Here is a 17,919-nt window from a genome sequence, read left to right as displayed (position 1 = left end):
AACGGGGCCTTACACAATGGAATTGGGCGGAATGGGATTTTAAATCTCATAGATTCCTGTGTTCGTTTCACTATTAACTGGAACCGGAATGGAAAGAGAATCCCATGAATTCCCATTTTCATGGGATTTTAAAATCCCACCAAATTTTCATGGAATTTCAAGGAATTTTTATAAACCTAACACAACCCTCTTTCATTATCATCTTCACCAACTAACACAGATCCACCGCCTCTTTCATATTGCTCCACCGCCTCTCTCCACCACCATGCTCCACCGCTATTCTCTACCACCGTGAACCACCGTCTTGCTCGTCTACATCCATCGTCGTTCTTCTCCATCATCGTGCTCCTCCACTACACTACAGGTTAGGCTTTTGTATTAATACATATTATTATTGTGTTTCTGGTAATTTGGAGAATTTGGTGATGGTGCGATTGGGGAACGTTAAAACCCGTGAACCACCGTCTTGCTGTTATTATTATTATTATTGTTATTATGATACGTTTTGCATTGATGATTTATGATGTTTAATTCATTCATCGTTAGTGCTGTTCAGCTCGAATGTTATTATTATTATTATTATTATTATAATAAGTTTTGTGATGATTTATGCTGTTTAATTCATTCATCGTTAGTGCTGCTGTTATTATTATTATTATTATTATTATACTTTAATTTTTGTTTTTGTTTAATTTCTTGTTTAATCTTGGATACTTTTCAAAGGATTATCAAAAGTTTTTAAATTTTAAATTATTTTTAACAAATGTCCATTGCACACCAACTGTTTGATGAAATGCTTCAACCAAATTTGTGCTTGACGAAATACTTTGATATAATTTGTTAGATATAAATCATCATAATATATTTGTTTCAACAAATTTTAACTCGTTGTGTGTTGGTAACGTGTAAATAGGAAATGGATCGACTTAGTTTACAAACTCGCAAACGTAACCAAAGGAACACGACATTGATTTTGGCATGGTGGAACCAACTTATTACAACTGTTTCTTTGCTTATGCTTTCACTTTACATGTTGGTAGTCAAATACAAAATAGATAAACCGCGGATTCGACACTCTTCAGCAAAACTAGATCGATATTCAATATTGTATAGGTATGTTTATGAGAGTGACATCATGTCTATATCTCAAATTAGGATGAATCGATCATGTTTTATCAAATTGTGTGAAATATTTAAAACATTTGGAGGATTAAAAGCAAATAGGTATATGGACATTGATGAAAAAGTTGCCATCTTTCTTCACATCATAGCTCATAATGTTAAGAATCGGGTCATGATATGTCGTTTTCATCGTTCGGGAGACACAATTAGTAGATTTGTTTCTCGAGTTTGTAATGCAGTGATTAGATTGCATTCACGTTTGCTTAAGAAGCCCGAACCTGTTCTCGAGAATTCTACTGATCATAAGTGGAAATGGTTCAAGGTATTATGCAATTATTATACTTTTTTTGTTAACTTGCATTAGGGATTAGACATGTATAGTAACACCTTTTTTTACTTTTTGATTTTAGAATTGTTTAGGGGCTTTGGATGGAACATATATAAAATGTTTAGTGCCTAGTGAAGAAAAGCCTAAATATAGAACAAGAAAAGGAGAGATTGCTACGAATGTGTTATGTGTGTGTTCACAAGATATGCAATTTATATATTGTTACCCGGTTGGGAAGGGTCGGCAGCGGATGGTAGAGTCCTTCGAGATGCTCTTGATAGGCCACATGGATTGAAAGTTTCAAGGCCGGGTATGTAACAATATATATATCATTTAGGTGTATAGAATAAATTTAGTAAATTGAAGAAGTTTTGGTGTTTATTAACTATAATGTATTTTTAGGTTATTATTTGGTAGATGCGGGATACACAAATGGAGAAGGATTCCTTGCCCCTTATAGAGGTCAAAGATATCATTTAAATGATTGGCGTGATGGACACCAACCCACTAATCCAAAAGAACCGTTTAACATGAAACATTCGTCTGCAAGAAATGTTATAGAAAGATGCTTTGGTATTTTAAAGGCAAGATGGGCAATTATGAGAGATCACTCATACTATCCCGTTACCCAAAAAAATAGGAACATAATGGCATGTTGTTTGCTTCATAACTTTATAAGAAGAGAAATGCCCATAGATCTATTTGGTAATGAGGACGAGGATGATGACGAGGGCGAGGAAGAGACCGAGGTCGACAACGTGATTGAGAATGAAGACGAAGATAATATAACTTGTATTGGAACTTCAAATGAGTTGACAACATTTAGAAATAATCTTGCCCAAAGCATGTTTGACTCTTGGAGTGCTAGCAATTGATTAAGAATGTCTTAGAAACTAATTGATTATGCTATTTTTTGTGTTGAGTATGTTATTTGGTGATGTTGAATTATTAAATACTTGCTTATGATTTTTGGTGTTGATTATGCTATTTTGGTGGTGTTGGATGATTAAATACTTTTTTTGACGTTTTTTGTTTGTTTGTTTTTGTTTATTATGAATTTTAGGTGATTCTTATGTTATTGTGTTCTTATATAGTTTATGCTAATTTTAAAGACTATATTGCTTTATATATATGTGTATATATATATTGATGTTTTAGTTCATGTTTTTTCTATAGAAATGAAGAGCAATAGAAATTATCGAGGGTGGAGTGCCGAAGAATATGCAAAACTTATTGAGGCCTTTGTAGACATGGTTAACACGAAGGCATTTAAATCCGACAATGGCTTTAGAACCGGGTACTTGAAACATCTTGAATCATCATTGAAAGAATCACTTCCCAGAACGGACCTTCGGGCTAGACCGCACATTGAATCAAGAGTCAAAACAATGAAGAAAGATTGGGTAATCGTTCATGAAATGTTAAACACTGGTGGATTTGGTTATGATAAAGAACATAATTGTGTGACCGCTGAAGCTCCCGTGTGGGAAGCTTATGTTGAGGTATGTGTTAGATTTTTATGTTATTAACATTTTTTATTTGGTTAATCATAAACTGTATTGATGTTTTTTATTATAATCTTATCTTGTCAATAGAAACATCCATCGGCAGATAAATGGAAACGTAAAAGTCTTCCTCATTATGAAGAAATGTGTGTTATCTTTGGAAGTGATCGAGCTCAAGATAATAGCGCCAAAAGTGTGGCCGAGATGGAAGAAGAGGCGAATAGGGAGGAACTAAAGGACCAAATGAATAATGAATTTGATGACTTTAGTCATAATGAAGGCACTAATGCAAGTGTTCAAGTGGAAGAAACTTCAAGTGGTCGAGGTAAGAAGAGGAAACGTGCAGACCAAGTTAATTCTTTGTTTCAAAATTTCAATGATGCGGTTGTTTTGTTTGGTGATCGTTTTAAGGAAACGTCGGTCGAATTGAGTGAAGGGATAAAGTATGAACTTGAGAAAGAAAAGAAAACAACGATGATCACTTCCGAGATTAAAAAAATGACATCTTTGTCTCAATAGGAAAAGTTTAGAGCTATTGAAGAAATCAAAAGTGACTATAATAGGGTGTCGACCTTTTGGGATTTGGGTGAAGAAGAAAGAGAGGATTGGGTAAGGTATTTGTTGTCTAAGTAAAAGTTTGGCTATGTCATATGTTCGTATTTTGGTACTTTTATTAGTGGTGTTTACAACTTGTCGTCATATGTTGGAATGACTTTTATTCGCGTTTTGTAAACTTTCTAATTGTATGTTTGAACATTGGTCTTAGTATGAAATGTTCTAATTAGTATATGCAACAATATGTTAAATTTATTATTGGTCTAGACATGTATAAAAGATGGGTGATAAGGGTTTTTTTAGTAGTTCTAGATTTTTTATATTAGTTTTACTTTTTTAAAATTATTTTTAATTTTTTTATATATATTTAATATATTTTTTAGTTTTTTTATTATTTTTTTTTATTTTTAAATAATTTTTGATTTTTTAATTATATTTCTGATATTTATATTTTTAGATTTTAAAATTATTATTTTTTATTATTTTATTATTTATATGTTAGTAGATTGAAGAGAGTGAATAGAATGGAGAAATTCCAATATAACATATTATCCAACCAAACAAAGTATTTTCAAACATTTCTTTCCATTCCAATTCCAATTCCAATTTCTTTCAAAAAAATCCCATGAAACGGCGTCCTTAAAATTAAATTATTCCTTTATCTTCCATCTTCACTCCCAAACCCTAAAACCTCAAACCTGCATCAATGGAGTCAACTCTCTCATCTACACTAAAACCCACAACTTTCAACCCACCCAATTCAAACACCTCTTATCCCTTATCAAAACCCTTCAAACAATTCAAAATCAAAGCCTCCACCGAACCCTCAATTAACCCCATCATCCAAACCCTCAAACTCACCGCCCGCACCATAATATTCTCCGCTTCCGCAGCAGTCGCAATCTCCAAATTCCAACAATACCCCGCCATGGCCTAACCAATTGCCCCAACTACCACAACAGAATCCGAAACAACCGAAACCGTGTTACCCGAGTTTCTAGAATCCAATTCGGAAGCAATTGAGGCAATGAAGACATTACTCGAAAGAATTATGAAGCAGGGGAGGACGAGGAAAGCTTAAACATTTTAAAGAAACTCGTATCGGCCCAGCCTGAAAACCAGGATTTCAAATTCCTAATGGCGAGATTACTCAACGAAAATGGGCGAAGTTGAACCGGCCCGAGAGGTGTTGGAACAGATTTTGACTGTGAATCCGCTTTCTTTCGAGGCGTTGTTTGAAAACGCGTTGATAATGGACAGCTTGGGGTTAGGTGAAGAGGTGATCAAGAGGTTAGAGCAAGCGTTAGCGGTTGCGGTTGAAGAGAATAAGGAGAGAGAAGCGAGGGATGTGAGGTTTATTATTGCTCAGTTTCAGTTTTTGCAGAAGAATATTGATGATGCATTGAGGAGTTACGATGAGCTTTTGAACGAGGATCCGAAGGATTTTAGACCGTATTTTTGTAAAGGGATGATTTATAGTTTGATCGATAAGAATGACGAGGCGAAGCTGCAGTTTGCTAAGTACCCGGGAGCTTTCGCCTAAGAAGTATGATGTGGAGGGGTACATTCAGACTCCTTTGTCAAGGATGAAGCTTTTTGGGACTGATGAGCAGAACTGATTAATAAAGAGGTGGCATGAGCAGTCGGTATGTTTCTTGTTATGATTGAGTCTTTGTTAGTTACAGATTCGGCAAATGTTTGTTGTTAATTGCTGCAAAATAAGCATATGATAATATTGTTATTGATGGTTCAAGATGAACTTTATGGTGTTGCAGTGTTTTTGAATGTAGCTTCTTTTTTACAGTTTGTTTCGTAAGTAGAATTTTAGTTTCGGGTTGAGCCACGCCACGTCATGTTAAGGGACCAGCGAATGAATGTGCATGAGGTATTTAAGTGGTTTGTTATTTTTACATAAATTAGATATAAATGTGACTGCCTACTTGAAATTTAGTGCATATAGATGGATGGGTCCATAGTTAACACTAGGGATGTCAACAATGTCGAGGTGAATTGATGAATCGACTTAGGGGTGGGGTTTTTAAACCGTAACCTGAAAAAATCCGAACCCAATCTCAGTGAAACGATTCAGTTTTCAGATATAGTTTTAGGAGATTCGGGCAGCAGTCAATTAGGCTATATGAGCTTTGCTTGCGGCATCTCTAACTATTCGGTTCGACCCGAAAATCTCTACACATTTGGTTCCGTTGTTTTATAGGTCGACATCTGATATTACAGTCTCCCTACGCATTCGACCGTCGGAATCTCCTATTCCATTATCTCTTATTTGACATGTTCTCATTCCATAATCTCTGATGCCAATACAAGAATCAAGAAGCAATTGAAAACAATGTTTGATAATTCTTTCTTAATCTACTGTTTATTGTTCAAATATTTTGTTCGTGTTTATTGCTCCTTAATCTTGTTTTTATCGATCATGGTGTGTCGCTGTCTAATCATGATAATCCTTTATTTGTTCCTTTTTTGTTTCTTTTCCTTTTTTCTTTTGGTGCAATTTGCAGCCCAAAACTTATTCTTGTTGCAGCCCAAATTAGTTCAATGCTAGTTACAACCCAAAACTGATTTTGTTGTAGGAAAGTTATAATCTAGCAGCCAAAAATCTGAACCTGAAAGCCCGATGTGCCCGGCCTGGAAAAAACCCAAACACGATAACACCAAATAGATATTCAGGTTGATTTTGGATATGGTTTAAAATTCTGCAACCCGAAAAACCGGAAGAAAACTCTTAAACCGACTATATATATCCTTGTCAAAGAAATCAACCCAAACCTGCACTCTTAAAGTCGTGTATTTATCTATATGAGGCAAGCACGCTAACGGGTTAGTTGTTAGACATTAAAAGCAGGTCCTCTCACCTATTTTGCCTAGATTACTTTTTAGTTTATGTATCTGAAGATATTCATACCAAGATTACAGTGTTTGATGGTTGTTAACATAAAGGACCACTCTTGTAAAAACATGTGAAGTTGAGGGTATAAGTTGCAGGTTTTTATGTAACACACACCTATCAGTATCTATGATACTTGGCCCATAAACAACCAACCACTTTATTTGTGTATATAATAATTAAATTTAATAAAAGAAAATTCCAACAAGGATGATAAGGTATATATACCACTCCTTTTTTTTCTTCTTCTTTCTTCTTCCTTTCAATCTCCATGCCTTATCTCATTCATCAACAATGGCTATTTCTCATTCTTCTTCAGACTTCCCTTTAGCCTCCATTAACACAAATTTCACCTTTAACTCTTCAAAAGCCTCACCGATTCGCATCTCTCTCTCCCATCTCTCTTTATCTTCTTCAAGAATCTTGACCCTTAACTCATCCAGCAGCAGTTATCCACCGCCCGTTTTAGAAGATGGGTCATTTCAAGATTCTCAAGATTCCTCTGTACCCGAGTCTGAGAATGTTAATGTTTCGATATGCAATCTCTTTAAAGATTCACAAACCGAGGGAACGGGAGTTGAATCTTACCTGAAAGCTAAACGAAACCCAGATTTTGTACCCGAAAGATCAACTTTGCATCATATTATCAGGTACGCGATACGTGTGGAGAATTGGAATTTAGTTTGGTCGATTTCTGAAGATATTCGAAAGTTTAGCGTCTACCCGGATGCTCCATACTGTTGTAGAGTAATCACTAGCTGCATTAAAGCTAGAAGATTCAAACTTGCTAATAGTTTGCTTGATGTTTTGAAATTTGAAAAGGAAGTTGCCAATCTGACTTTCAATTCCGCCATGAAAGCGTACAACAAGCTTCATATGTACAGTAGCACGGTTACCGCGTTTGAAGTTATGAAGTCTTCAGGTGTTGAACTAAATGGAGAATGTTATAGCCACACAATGGAAGCTCATCTTAAAATGGGCAAGAATGAGAATGTCGTTTCACTCTTCCAAGAATTACAATCGAGTTCAGTCGATTGGACGTCTTTTGGCACCCAAATTTATCGACTTTTATGTGAGTCGTTGGGGAAGTCGGGTCGACCCGTTGAAGCTCTTGAATATTTCAGGGAAATGACGAAAAAGGGCTTCCCGGAGGATCCGTCCTTTTACTCTTCACTCGTCTCTTCATTTGTGAGTATTAAAGATGTACAAGCAGTAGAAGAGCTTCTGAAAAAAGCCAAAGATAAAAAGATGTTACGGGACCCTTCCGTTTTCTTAAAGCTCGTGTTAATGTACATCGACCTAAATTCACTCGAGAAGACACTCGACATTGTTTCTTACATGAAAGAAATGAATATTCGGGTTTCGGATTGCATCTTTTGTGCGATTGTAAACGCGTTTTCAAAGAAAAAAGGGCCGAGTGTTGCGGCCGAAGTGTATGAAGATTTGGTCTCGCAAGGCTGCGTACCGGGACAAGTGACATATGCTTCGGCCCTTAACGTGTATAGTAGAACGGGCCTTTACAAAAAAGCCGAAGGGGTATTTTGGGAAATGGAAAGCAAAGGGTTCGACAAATGTGTGGTTGCATACTCTAGCATGATCACAATGTATGGGAAAACAAATAGGATCCGGGACGCGATGAGGCTCGTGGCTAAAATGAAAGAAAAAGGGGTCGAACCGAACGTGTGGATATACAACTCGCTCCTCGATATGCACGGGAAAGTGTTGAACTTGAGGCAAGTAGAGAAGATATGGAAAGAGATGAAAAGAAGGAAAGTGAGTCCTGATAAAGTCAGTTACACGAGTGTTATAAGCGCGTATAACAAGGCACGCGAGTTTGAAACGTGTATAAACCATTACAATGAGTATAGGCTCAATGGTGGGAGGATTGATAGGGCGTTGGGTGGGATCATGGTGGGTGTTTACTCGAAAATGAGTCGCGTTGATGAATTGGTGAAGCTTTTGCAGGATATGAAAGCCGAGGGTGCGCGTTTAGACATGAGGCTTTATCGATCTTCGTTGAATGCTTTACGCGATGCGGGTGTGCAAATTCAGCCTATGTGGTTGGAAGAAAGCTTAGACCGGGTTTGAGTTTTTGTATAAATACAAGATTTTAGGGTTGTAATGATTTTTGTTTATAATCTTAAAAATTGCTTAAAGGTTATCAATGATTCTTAGTGGTGGATAAGTTTGTGTGTAAAAGTAAAACCCAAATAGATAGAATAGAAGATGATAACAAAGTGAACCGTCTCGGGAGCTAGGAATCCAAATGTGTCGAAGGCAAATGGAATGAACACGTGCTGATTTTCCAAACACGCTGCCTCATGCTTAGCAACCTTCCTAGATTCTGCTCTCAAAACCGCCTGCCTCGGAACGAAACCATTGTCTCTCAGCCCCACCAATGGTGACACCCCAGTGAGATCGACACATGCATGCTTACCCCCTGCCCATCCAAACACAAGAACGTCCGCAGGACGCAGTATAGATCTTCCCTCTCTCGGATCAGTCAAAAAGTTAACAGGTGCCTCTTTTTTGGCTGAGATCCCGACACGCCTAAGCACATCCCATAGGACATCTCTAACCCAGTCGTGACGATATTTGAACCCCGGCAATTCCTTACAGTGGAGGGCATGCTCACCAAATTCATCCAAACAAGCTTTTTTACAAATGCTCATCAAAACATTAACACGGTGTTTTCAATCTAGTGCTTAAGCTAAATTAATAATATGGTTTTGTAAACGACATTGCCGAGCATGCGTGGCAACGTAACCTTCTTCTGGCAATGTAGAATGCTATATTTGGACATGTGGGTAATTCATAAATTTATGGTTCACTTTTCTCCCTTTTTGTAGCGTTAGAGATGCTACAAGAGGTTTTTGAGAAGCAACTGTAAGTTTTCAAGTTGGAACACATAAATTTTTATGATTTATTCAGCAACATCCAAACTTCATTCTTTTAAGTGTAATTTTCCTATAATTTCCCTCAATTCATAAGTTTCAGAATTGAAGTTATACCATATGAAATTTCTAAATATGATTAATGTAAACGTAGGAGTGTATATTTGGATTACATATTCTTGACAATATATAACAAGTGCATATACTCAAATCCAGATTATGCAAGTAACGTCGTTTTGTGAATATTTAGTATCATTTACACGATGCACCGATGACCGATGTTTATTAACCCTCATAATTATAATTGTAAGTTAAGCTTACACACCTTTGTGAGATTCCTATATCTCAATTGAGATTTATAGATCTTAATACGAATATTCACCCACCCTTTGTATTTCCATTCTTGTGTGAAGTTCTTTGACTTCATTGTGAATGCCACCATTCTTCAACCATATTTTTAATATTTTATTCTGTGTGATGTACGCCATAATGTAATTGGCTAGTGTGATGTAAGCAATGATATCATGAAACATATCAAACGGTGCAATTTATGCTCTCACCACCCATCAAGAGTTGCACCATAATTATGCTCCTAACATGTTTCGTATATTAGGAATTTACCACAAAAAATAATTTGGATTACTTCACCGAATGCAAGTTAAGTACCTTGCAAACATGTAGTTGTGCATAATGACTTAATCATTATATATTTTTGCCATGTTTTTTTCCTCGTATGGAAAATAAACATCAAATTGAACTTTAAAGGATCGTATAAACTCACATTTACATCTTGAGTTTTATAATGCTCGCTCTTTAGTCTTTTCTAAGGATCATTAACTTTCTAAAGTTTAACCAAATAGCAAGTAATCCAATTGTTTCATTTGTTGATCTAATTAATTAACCTAATAACCAACGCAACTTTAGTTACTCTTATTTAACTATAGACGCCCATTAAACCACATATTAACATCCAAAATTGAATTTAGACCCCTTTACACGTTAATTCATCGAGACCGACCTGTTTAGTGCAAAACTTGTGCATTTGATCACTTCTTATTGTTTTAACACCCCAATCAAATATATAGATAACAATATTATAAGTACGTGTGATTAGTTAAACTCCACATTTGCTAATTTGACAAGCTAATGAACACTTTGATATTTTTCCATTTCATACTTCTACCAAATCTTTTGATATAAACGCATTTCCTTTGTGATTTTAGTTCATCCTCACATGTTATTGATGTTTAAAGCATTATTTTACTTAAAATCACAATTTAGGTTAAAATGGGTCAACCTCATCAAGACTACTATACTCAATTCTTAAATTAACCATTTAGGTGATCAATCTAGAAACCATAAATTTTTATAAATCCGAGTGGTGGTCGTATATAGTGGTTCTAATTGATCTCGACCCCAATAGTGGTCCTAAGTAATCATGATCCCAATCTAGTCTTGGTCTTCCTAGTCATATCCGAGCCACAATTTAGAAACAATCATCATTTTGGTTTTCTCTATTTGATAATATCACACGAAAAATAATTTCCAAGCAAAAACGATCATGCTTGAATAATTCTCTTTCATTCTAGTTTGAACCCCATGGGGGCATGATAATGTATGTGCAAATAATGAGTTTGTTGAAAGTTAGCCTTAAAACTTTCTTAGGTTCATGTCTATAAAAACGTTCTATAGTAAATTACTAAATGAGAAAACGTAACCCTTACAAATAAATTGTATAAGCACAAGTCAATCACACAATATAAAAGTGATTCACATACCTTACACGTCTAATACACATCCACATCTTGACCATTGTGTGGCATAAACTAAGGTTTTATTTGTAGAATTCAATATTAATATTCCAGGTGACTGACTATTAAAGATATTTTTATTTCATATATTATCCCATCAATCAATTATTGTGAGTGTGTGGCGTAAACGCATAAACTAATATTATTTAGGATAAGTATTAAAGATAAAGATATTTCCATACAGTACGTATCTGATAAATCACTTTCAGCTTAAAACTTATATTAGAAGTCTCCAGAAGTCGAGTGTGTCCCGCAACTTATAAAAGCCATTTCTACAGCGTTATATTCTTATTTCATTTCACCACATTACATAATCAAATATCAATCAAGCTTTCTTTCTGTTTCTATATTAGACGCATAATAATAACAATAATAATATTCACAGAGAAGATCGTTGCCGTCGTATCGGAAGCCGGAATATCTTTCGCCGTCGAAAGTTCGTTATCCTGAGTTTTTATTCGTAATTTATTTATTTATTTTTAATTGCTTTATGTTGATAATTCGTGTTAACTTAGGTTTTCGTGGTTGAATATTAATGTGTTTTTGCGCTAACAGTTTGTGCTTGTGATAGTTTGGTACTTGATTTTAGGGTTAGGAAACTAGTTATAGAAATTAGTGACACTGTAACAACCGGCTGTTAGTTTCATGTTGTGTTGAAATTGAATTCTGTTTGTAGGTTTTACATGGCCTGTTATGTTATCTATATGTGTTTTTTATGCGTTGACGGTTGAACGAGTGATAATAATAATAATAATAATAATAATACAAGATTGGATGGTGTTTTGATTTAGGTCACCTAATTTGATGTTATTTTTCTTAGCAATGTAAGGGTAGGAAGATTCGCCTAAACCTCGTCTAGTTGTTTTTTAAAGAAGCGTTAAGTGTTCGTTTGAGAAATTAGTTTCCGTAAATATTTCTTTTTATGGTTCCACTTTCCTTACTCATTGATGATATTCAAAGCGGGGCACTAGTTGTGTCGTTAGCCGTTAGCCAATATTAATTAGGTTTTTCTTTGAATAATCGAAACCAGAAGTAACAGTTATGTCCAATCACCAATGACCAAACCTACCTCTTATCATCTAACCAATGTAAACTGTCCCCGTGTCTCTTCTTTATCAAGCTAATAACTTTACAGTCCATCCAGTTAAACTCGAGAGTCAATAGCTTGGGGACGGTGTAATTTTTCAAGTGTTGTTGCAGAAAGCCAGTTGAGGTAGTTTTTCCCTTGACGGGCAGGAAATTTATTAGATATCTGCACCGGTGGTGCTTTCTTCACGTTGTTTTATCTTTTTTTCATTGAGGACGTACTTGATTTTGTGATCTATTGCTTTTACCTTAGGTTGTACCACTTTTTCGTGGTATCTTAATTAGATGGATGTGGGCCACTTCAAGAACCAAGAAACCATGCATTGGATACCTCCATTTCTCTTGGACGCGTGGAATTTTCTCACTCATGAACTTTAATTATATTACACTTGCTTGTTTATGTGATGACTGGTTGCAGCTGTTCAACGTTTGGTTGGATTATGTTGTTGCTGATTTCAACTCATGTGCTGCTGTGTGAGAGAAAGCCACATTGTCACTGGATGGACAACTAGATATGTCTTCTATAGACCTAGGATATTTTTCTTAATGTGTTCTTAAATGCAGGTGCTTTCTGCTGTATTAGTTGTTAGTTTGATTCTAGTCTGAATGGAGGATCATACAAGTCTTCAAGGAAGCAACACCGAATCTGCAACACACGATTTTGCTGTCACAGAGGAACCAAAGTTAGAAAATCACCATATTCATGGAGATGGTGAGCCTGATGTTGCAGAATCCGTGAACTCAGATGTTGTTGATGATGAATCCCTTGAATATGGGTACTGTTTCTGTGACATGTATTCTGTTATTTGTAGTAAATGTGTATCTAGCACGGGTCAATAAACTGTTTCTTGTTTCTTGACAGATGTGCTCACTACCGTCGAAGATGCAGAATACGGGCCCCATGTTGTAATGAGATATATGACTGTCGTCATTGCCATAATGAGGCGAAGGTATGTAAGAAAAAGTAATAAAATAACAATGTTACACTTTACATGGATACTGAAAATGGTATTTTGGACTGTTGGTAATATTTTTTTTTTGGTACAGAATGACATCAATGTCAATCAAGATGAGAGGCATACCATCCCTCGCCATAAGGTCCAACAGGTAGCTTACTTTTAAAAGTTATATGTGTTCTCAAAAATACTTTCTTTTGTTGGGCACATGAAGCATATTTGGTGTTGTCTTACTTTCAGGTTATATGCACTCTCTGTGGCACAGAACAAGAGGTGAGTGTTTTTAGTGTTGCTGTTTTTTTCATGTGTAAGTGATCTGGAATGCTGGACCTGAGCTTTCCTTAAAAAATCATTTCTTAACTGTTTTGCTACTTGTCCTTTTAGGTTCGACAAATGTGTGTCAACTGTGGCGTGTGCATGGGCAAATACTTTTGTGGGGCATGCAAGCTTTTTGATGATGATGTAAGTCCTCATTTTGTACTTTTTCTTTATCAAAGGAAGCTTCTGTAAACAGGTTTTGATGTAGCCTCATGTTTTCCGTGAAGCCGTTTTTTTTGCTTTGGTGTAAGATTATCTAATTTCTTGCTCTCTGCTTTGCAGATATCCAAGAGACAGTATCACTGTGATGGTTGTGGTATTTGCAGGTACTAATTTCACGCTATTTACAGTTGGATAATCCTATGTGTTGACCAAAGTAGACTTAATACTGGAAAGATATTAACCTCATACTCTTGTGGGAACTACTGGTATACAGATACCGGTTTTGTTGACCTAGATATGTAATCTTCCAGTTATTCAAGATACACAAATATAGTAACAATAATTACTGTAGATTGTCAATATAGCTAAATGTTTTAATACAACCTACAGATCCTTATAATCCGATATAATGTGTGCGTTTTTATTGTAAATAGCCTTTTCTCGGGATGTTTTGATAATATGGTGAATTTAATGAGACCTTTTCTGATTTGTATATGTTTTTCTGTTTTGATCAGAATTGGTGGGCAGGAGAACTTTTTTCACTGTGACAAATGCCGTAAGTCCTCTTTCTCTATGATGCAATCTAGTATGAGTAGTTAACTTTTCATGTATTTCTGTTTTGATCAGAATCGTCAACTGTTAATATCTAATGCAGTCAAAACAAGTAACTTTTTAGTGCAAATCTAAACAAGTTGGGCCGAATTGGTTGAACCTGCAAACACCTTTTTGTTCTTTTTTTCCAAATAGTTATGATGTTAAAAGGAATTTGAACCAATATTATTACATCAATCTATTGGACTCATTCTTGTGTATCTATCTTGTTGGGATACAGGATGTTGCTACTCAAATATTCTTAAGGACAGTCACCCGTGTGTTGAAGGAGCAATGCACCATGACTGCCCTGTATGCTTCGAGGTTTGCATCTTCACCTTACTTAATTCCCACTTGTATGCATCTTCTGGAAACACACTAAAATGGCACACATATATTTGGTGGTTTTGCAGTATTTGTTTGACTCCTTAGATGATGTTACAGTCATGCCCTGTGGACATACCATTCATAAGAAGTGTTTAAAGGAAATGCAGAAACATTTGCAGTAAGTAAATCTAATACATCAGTAGATTTTCAAGAAATTGAAGATGATTTTATAAAAGTTAATAAATTGGTGGTTTGACTAGTTTTGGCAGATACGCGTGCCCGCTCTGCTTTAAGTCGGTCTGGGATATGTCAAAGATTTGGGAGAAACTTGACATGGAAATTGCAGCTACCCCGATGCCCGAATTCTATCAGAACAAATCGGTAGGCCATCTTTCTTTGTCCTTGGTTTTCAACTTTCTGGAGTTCTGTTTCTATATTTATGTTTTGCTTTCTCGTTTTTGAAGATATCGATTCTGTGCAATGACTGTGGAGCGAATTCAGAAGTGCCTTTTCATATTGTGGCTCATAAGTGTCCAAATTGCAAGTCTTACAACACTCGCCAAACTTGAGGTTGAGACCGGGTGGTATTTTGTGCTTTCTGGTTCTATAGGTTCACAATGGGATTGGTCTCTGATGGGTTATCGTGGCTAGCGGTTCAGTGTTGATCAATGTTGGTTTTTGTTTCTAGAGATTTTGTTATGGTCCTTTTGGCACCTTGGCATTGTAAATTCTGCAAATCGTATCCTGGTGTATAATAGGATATGTGATTTTTAATCGTGATCGAATGGCTTGAAAACTTATATAAGAATCATATTAGATAACAAAATTCATTTCGAGTACATAAATAGGTGTAAACATATATTAGATTTGGTATATCTAGTCCATTAACCACTGACTCACCTTTTAAGTTTTTATAAGTTGAACCCTGAATTAAAATTTTTCTCCAAATTTTGTAAGTTCGTATTAAAGATGTTTTATAATTATTTTTATTAAAAGTTAGTAAATTTAACTAGAAATAGTTTGATTGTTAAAAATTACACGTAAAAGGGGATGATGCGAAATAAACTTGTTAGTAACATCATCCATTGCAATGCTCTTAGAACATCATGTTAAAGGTAAATATCAAAAAAGGAAAAAAAAAAACAAAACAAAACAATCTCTAAACCACCATGTTTTGATCCGAACACGTTCTAACCCGTAATCCTTTTTGACCTGATAGATTTCGACCCAAACTCGTCCTGACTCTAACCAATAATATTTTTTAATCGACATGTTCCGGCCCTAACCTGTGACCCAAACCCCCAGGCTCAACCCGTTTTCCGATCCAAAAATGGATATACGAATTTGTAAACATGTGTATGGCCGTATGGGTAGTTTGAAAATGTATATAAAATCCGTATATGATAACCAAATACTTTTAAAAGTAAAAATACTACTTCCAATTAACACTTAAATTTCTATTTTATTTAACGTTTTAAGGTATTATTTTTTTTATACATATACAATTTCGGACCAGATAAAAGCTTGACTCGAGATTGATTTGACAAAAGCTTAATTGACTGCTTCTGAGCTCGACTTGAACTTGACAAAAGCTTGACTCGAATTAGAAAGATTTAAATTGTCAACCAAAGTGAACCCACTTTCAAGATTTGGCCCTCTCATAATTTCGGATCTAGCCTTGTCTTTGGCTATGCCCTTTTATCACTTTTTTAACTTACAACAACTACCACCTTCAACCAAATGGTAGGGTCTCTTACATGCATTATTGTTTTTGTACCCTGTCTCTTACAAAACCAACAAAATTTATAAAACGATTTAACATTTTTAATCTTTACTAGGTGTAAATTAAGTGGGCTAATCTTCGCTAAATTCGAGTTTGGTTCCTTTTGAATTCTATGTTTGAAGCCTAAACTCGACTTGGGAGTAACTTTATAAACTCAATCGGACACGGATTGTTTATTACCTTCATTTATGTTTAATTGTTTTCATGTATTTATAATTTTATGTATAACATTATACGTATAACTTTTAGTGATTAAATATCTTAAACTTTAATTCGACTCGATTCAAGCTTTAAGTGGGCCGTTTCAAATAACTATGAGTGATACCGAGGATTGCTATCTAGTTTATGATTCTGTTACACCACGATTTATAAACGACATTACAATGTGAAGTTACTTTTCAGGTGGGGGTAACTCTAGTGTAACTAGATTGACCGTTACAACACCTTAGTTTAGGGTCCCCTCAAGTAACTCGTTCAAGCCATTATCTTTCAAGCATGCCCGCCCATTCTCCCAATCATAAGTTACAAAAATACACAAATAAAGAATTTTGCGATTGAGAATGTTACCCATGGCCGGTACTGATTGTAAGTTTTATTTATAAATAAGTGAATAACTTTTTTAAAAGGTTTTTCTTAACTGTAAGGATTTGAATCTAAAATCAAAGGCCATTTGATCTAATGGTACCAAAATGTGAGATAACGTTTTGTACTTTTAAATGGTGACGGTTCCACTTCCACCAATGTGGTTGTCAAAAGTTGTATAATTTAGAAGTGTAAGTTATCGTTAAAAAAAAGGATTTGAATCTAAGATTTCTTATTCAAGTGATCACTTACAAATATATTGATATTGTTAAGGCACTCCTTATTCTTTCTTAGATGTAACTGAGTGTTTAATTTGATAGTTAAAACATTTCTAAATTAGTTATATTACACTTTCAATTTAATATAGCATTTATCTAACTATACTGTTAAACCAATAGACTTTAAGTCAATTTGGTCTATTCTTATTTATGGTTTCCTAAACTTTCCATTTATATCTACAACTTCTCTACTTTTCATGTGAATAAAATAAATCAAAATTAAATTAAAATAATCAATCAATTCTCTTTAATGATAAATAATTATATTTATTAATTATGTATCTCTATTATTTCTATTATTATGTATTCATTATTCATTATAACATAATTTAACCTTAAAACCCAAATAAGTTATCTTCTCTTTCACGCCTCCATCCTCTTCACCAATCTCAACCTTCAATTCATGTATCCGGCCAATTCACTGTCCACCATCGATGAAGCTATTCACCTACAACATATCGGCTTACCCATGACTGTGTTTACAATCCATCAACGTTACAACCAGTCACTTAAATCATCAGGTTTTATTTTTTGTATTTTGATTCAATTAAAACTATATTATTTTTTTTATTTCATACACAAATTTAGGCTTCCCACCAGGTTTAATTTATTTTATTATAATTGGTTTTAATTTTAGATTTATGAAATTTGAGCGATTGACTAATTAAAAATTTAACCACTGGAGTATAAATTTAGATCCGTAATGAATTTCTGTA

At 34.9% G+C, this 17,919-nt stretch overlaps 1 protein-coding gene and 3 pseudogenes across 2 annotated transcripts; all 4 read left to right on the top strand.

Moving 5' to 3' along the window:
* Positions 1-707: 707 nt before the first annotated feature.
* LOC143607183 (uncharacterized) lies at positions 708-2,325 on the top strand (annotated as a pseudogene). Its single transcript, XR_013148902.1, has 3 exons — positions 708-1,444; positions 1,533-1,760; positions 1,853-2,325. The product of XR_013148902.1 is annotated as an uncharacterized LOC143607183 (transcript).
* A 1,860-nt stretch (positions 2,326-4,185) lies between these two features.
* Positions 4,186-5,386, top strand: LOC143607181 (protein SLOW GREEN 1, chloroplastic pseudogene; annotated as a pseudogene).
* Positions 5,387-6,081: 695 nt separating this feature from the next.
* On the top strand, positions 6,082-8,582 carry LOC143607184 (uncharacterized; annotated as a pseudogene).
* Positions 8,583-11,881: 3,299 nt separating this feature from the next.
* LOC143607182 (putative E3 ubiquitin-protein ligase RZFP34) lies at positions 11,882-15,340 on the top strand. Its single transcript, XM_077082720.1, has 11 exons — positions 11,882-12,982; positions 13,069-13,156; positions 13,254-13,313; positions 13,403-13,435; positions 13,547-13,624; positions 13,763-13,806; positions 14,158-14,198; positions 14,475-14,557; positions 14,647-14,738; positions 14,830-14,941; positions 15,025-15,340. The coding sequence occupies exons 1-11, from the start codon at positions 12,813-12,815 to the stop codon at positions 15,127-15,129; spliced, it is 906 nt and encodes a 301-aa protein (XP_076938835.1). The 5' UTR covers positions 11,882-12,812; the 3' UTR covers positions 15,130-15,340.
* Positions 15,341-17,919: the final 2,579 nt, after the last annotated feature.

Source organism: Bidens hawaiensis, unplaced genomic scaffold (genome assembly GCF_021521415.1).
Source record: "Bidens hawaiensis isolate Kalapana, Puna unplaced genomic scaffold, B.hawaiensis_p1.1 tig00080143_1, whole genome shotgun sequence".
Taxonomy (NCBI): Eukaryota; Viridiplantae; Streptophyta; class Magnoliopsida; order Asterales; family Asteraceae; genus Bidens; species Bidens hawaiensis.
This window is presented reverse-complemented; position numbering and strand designations above follow the sequence as displayed.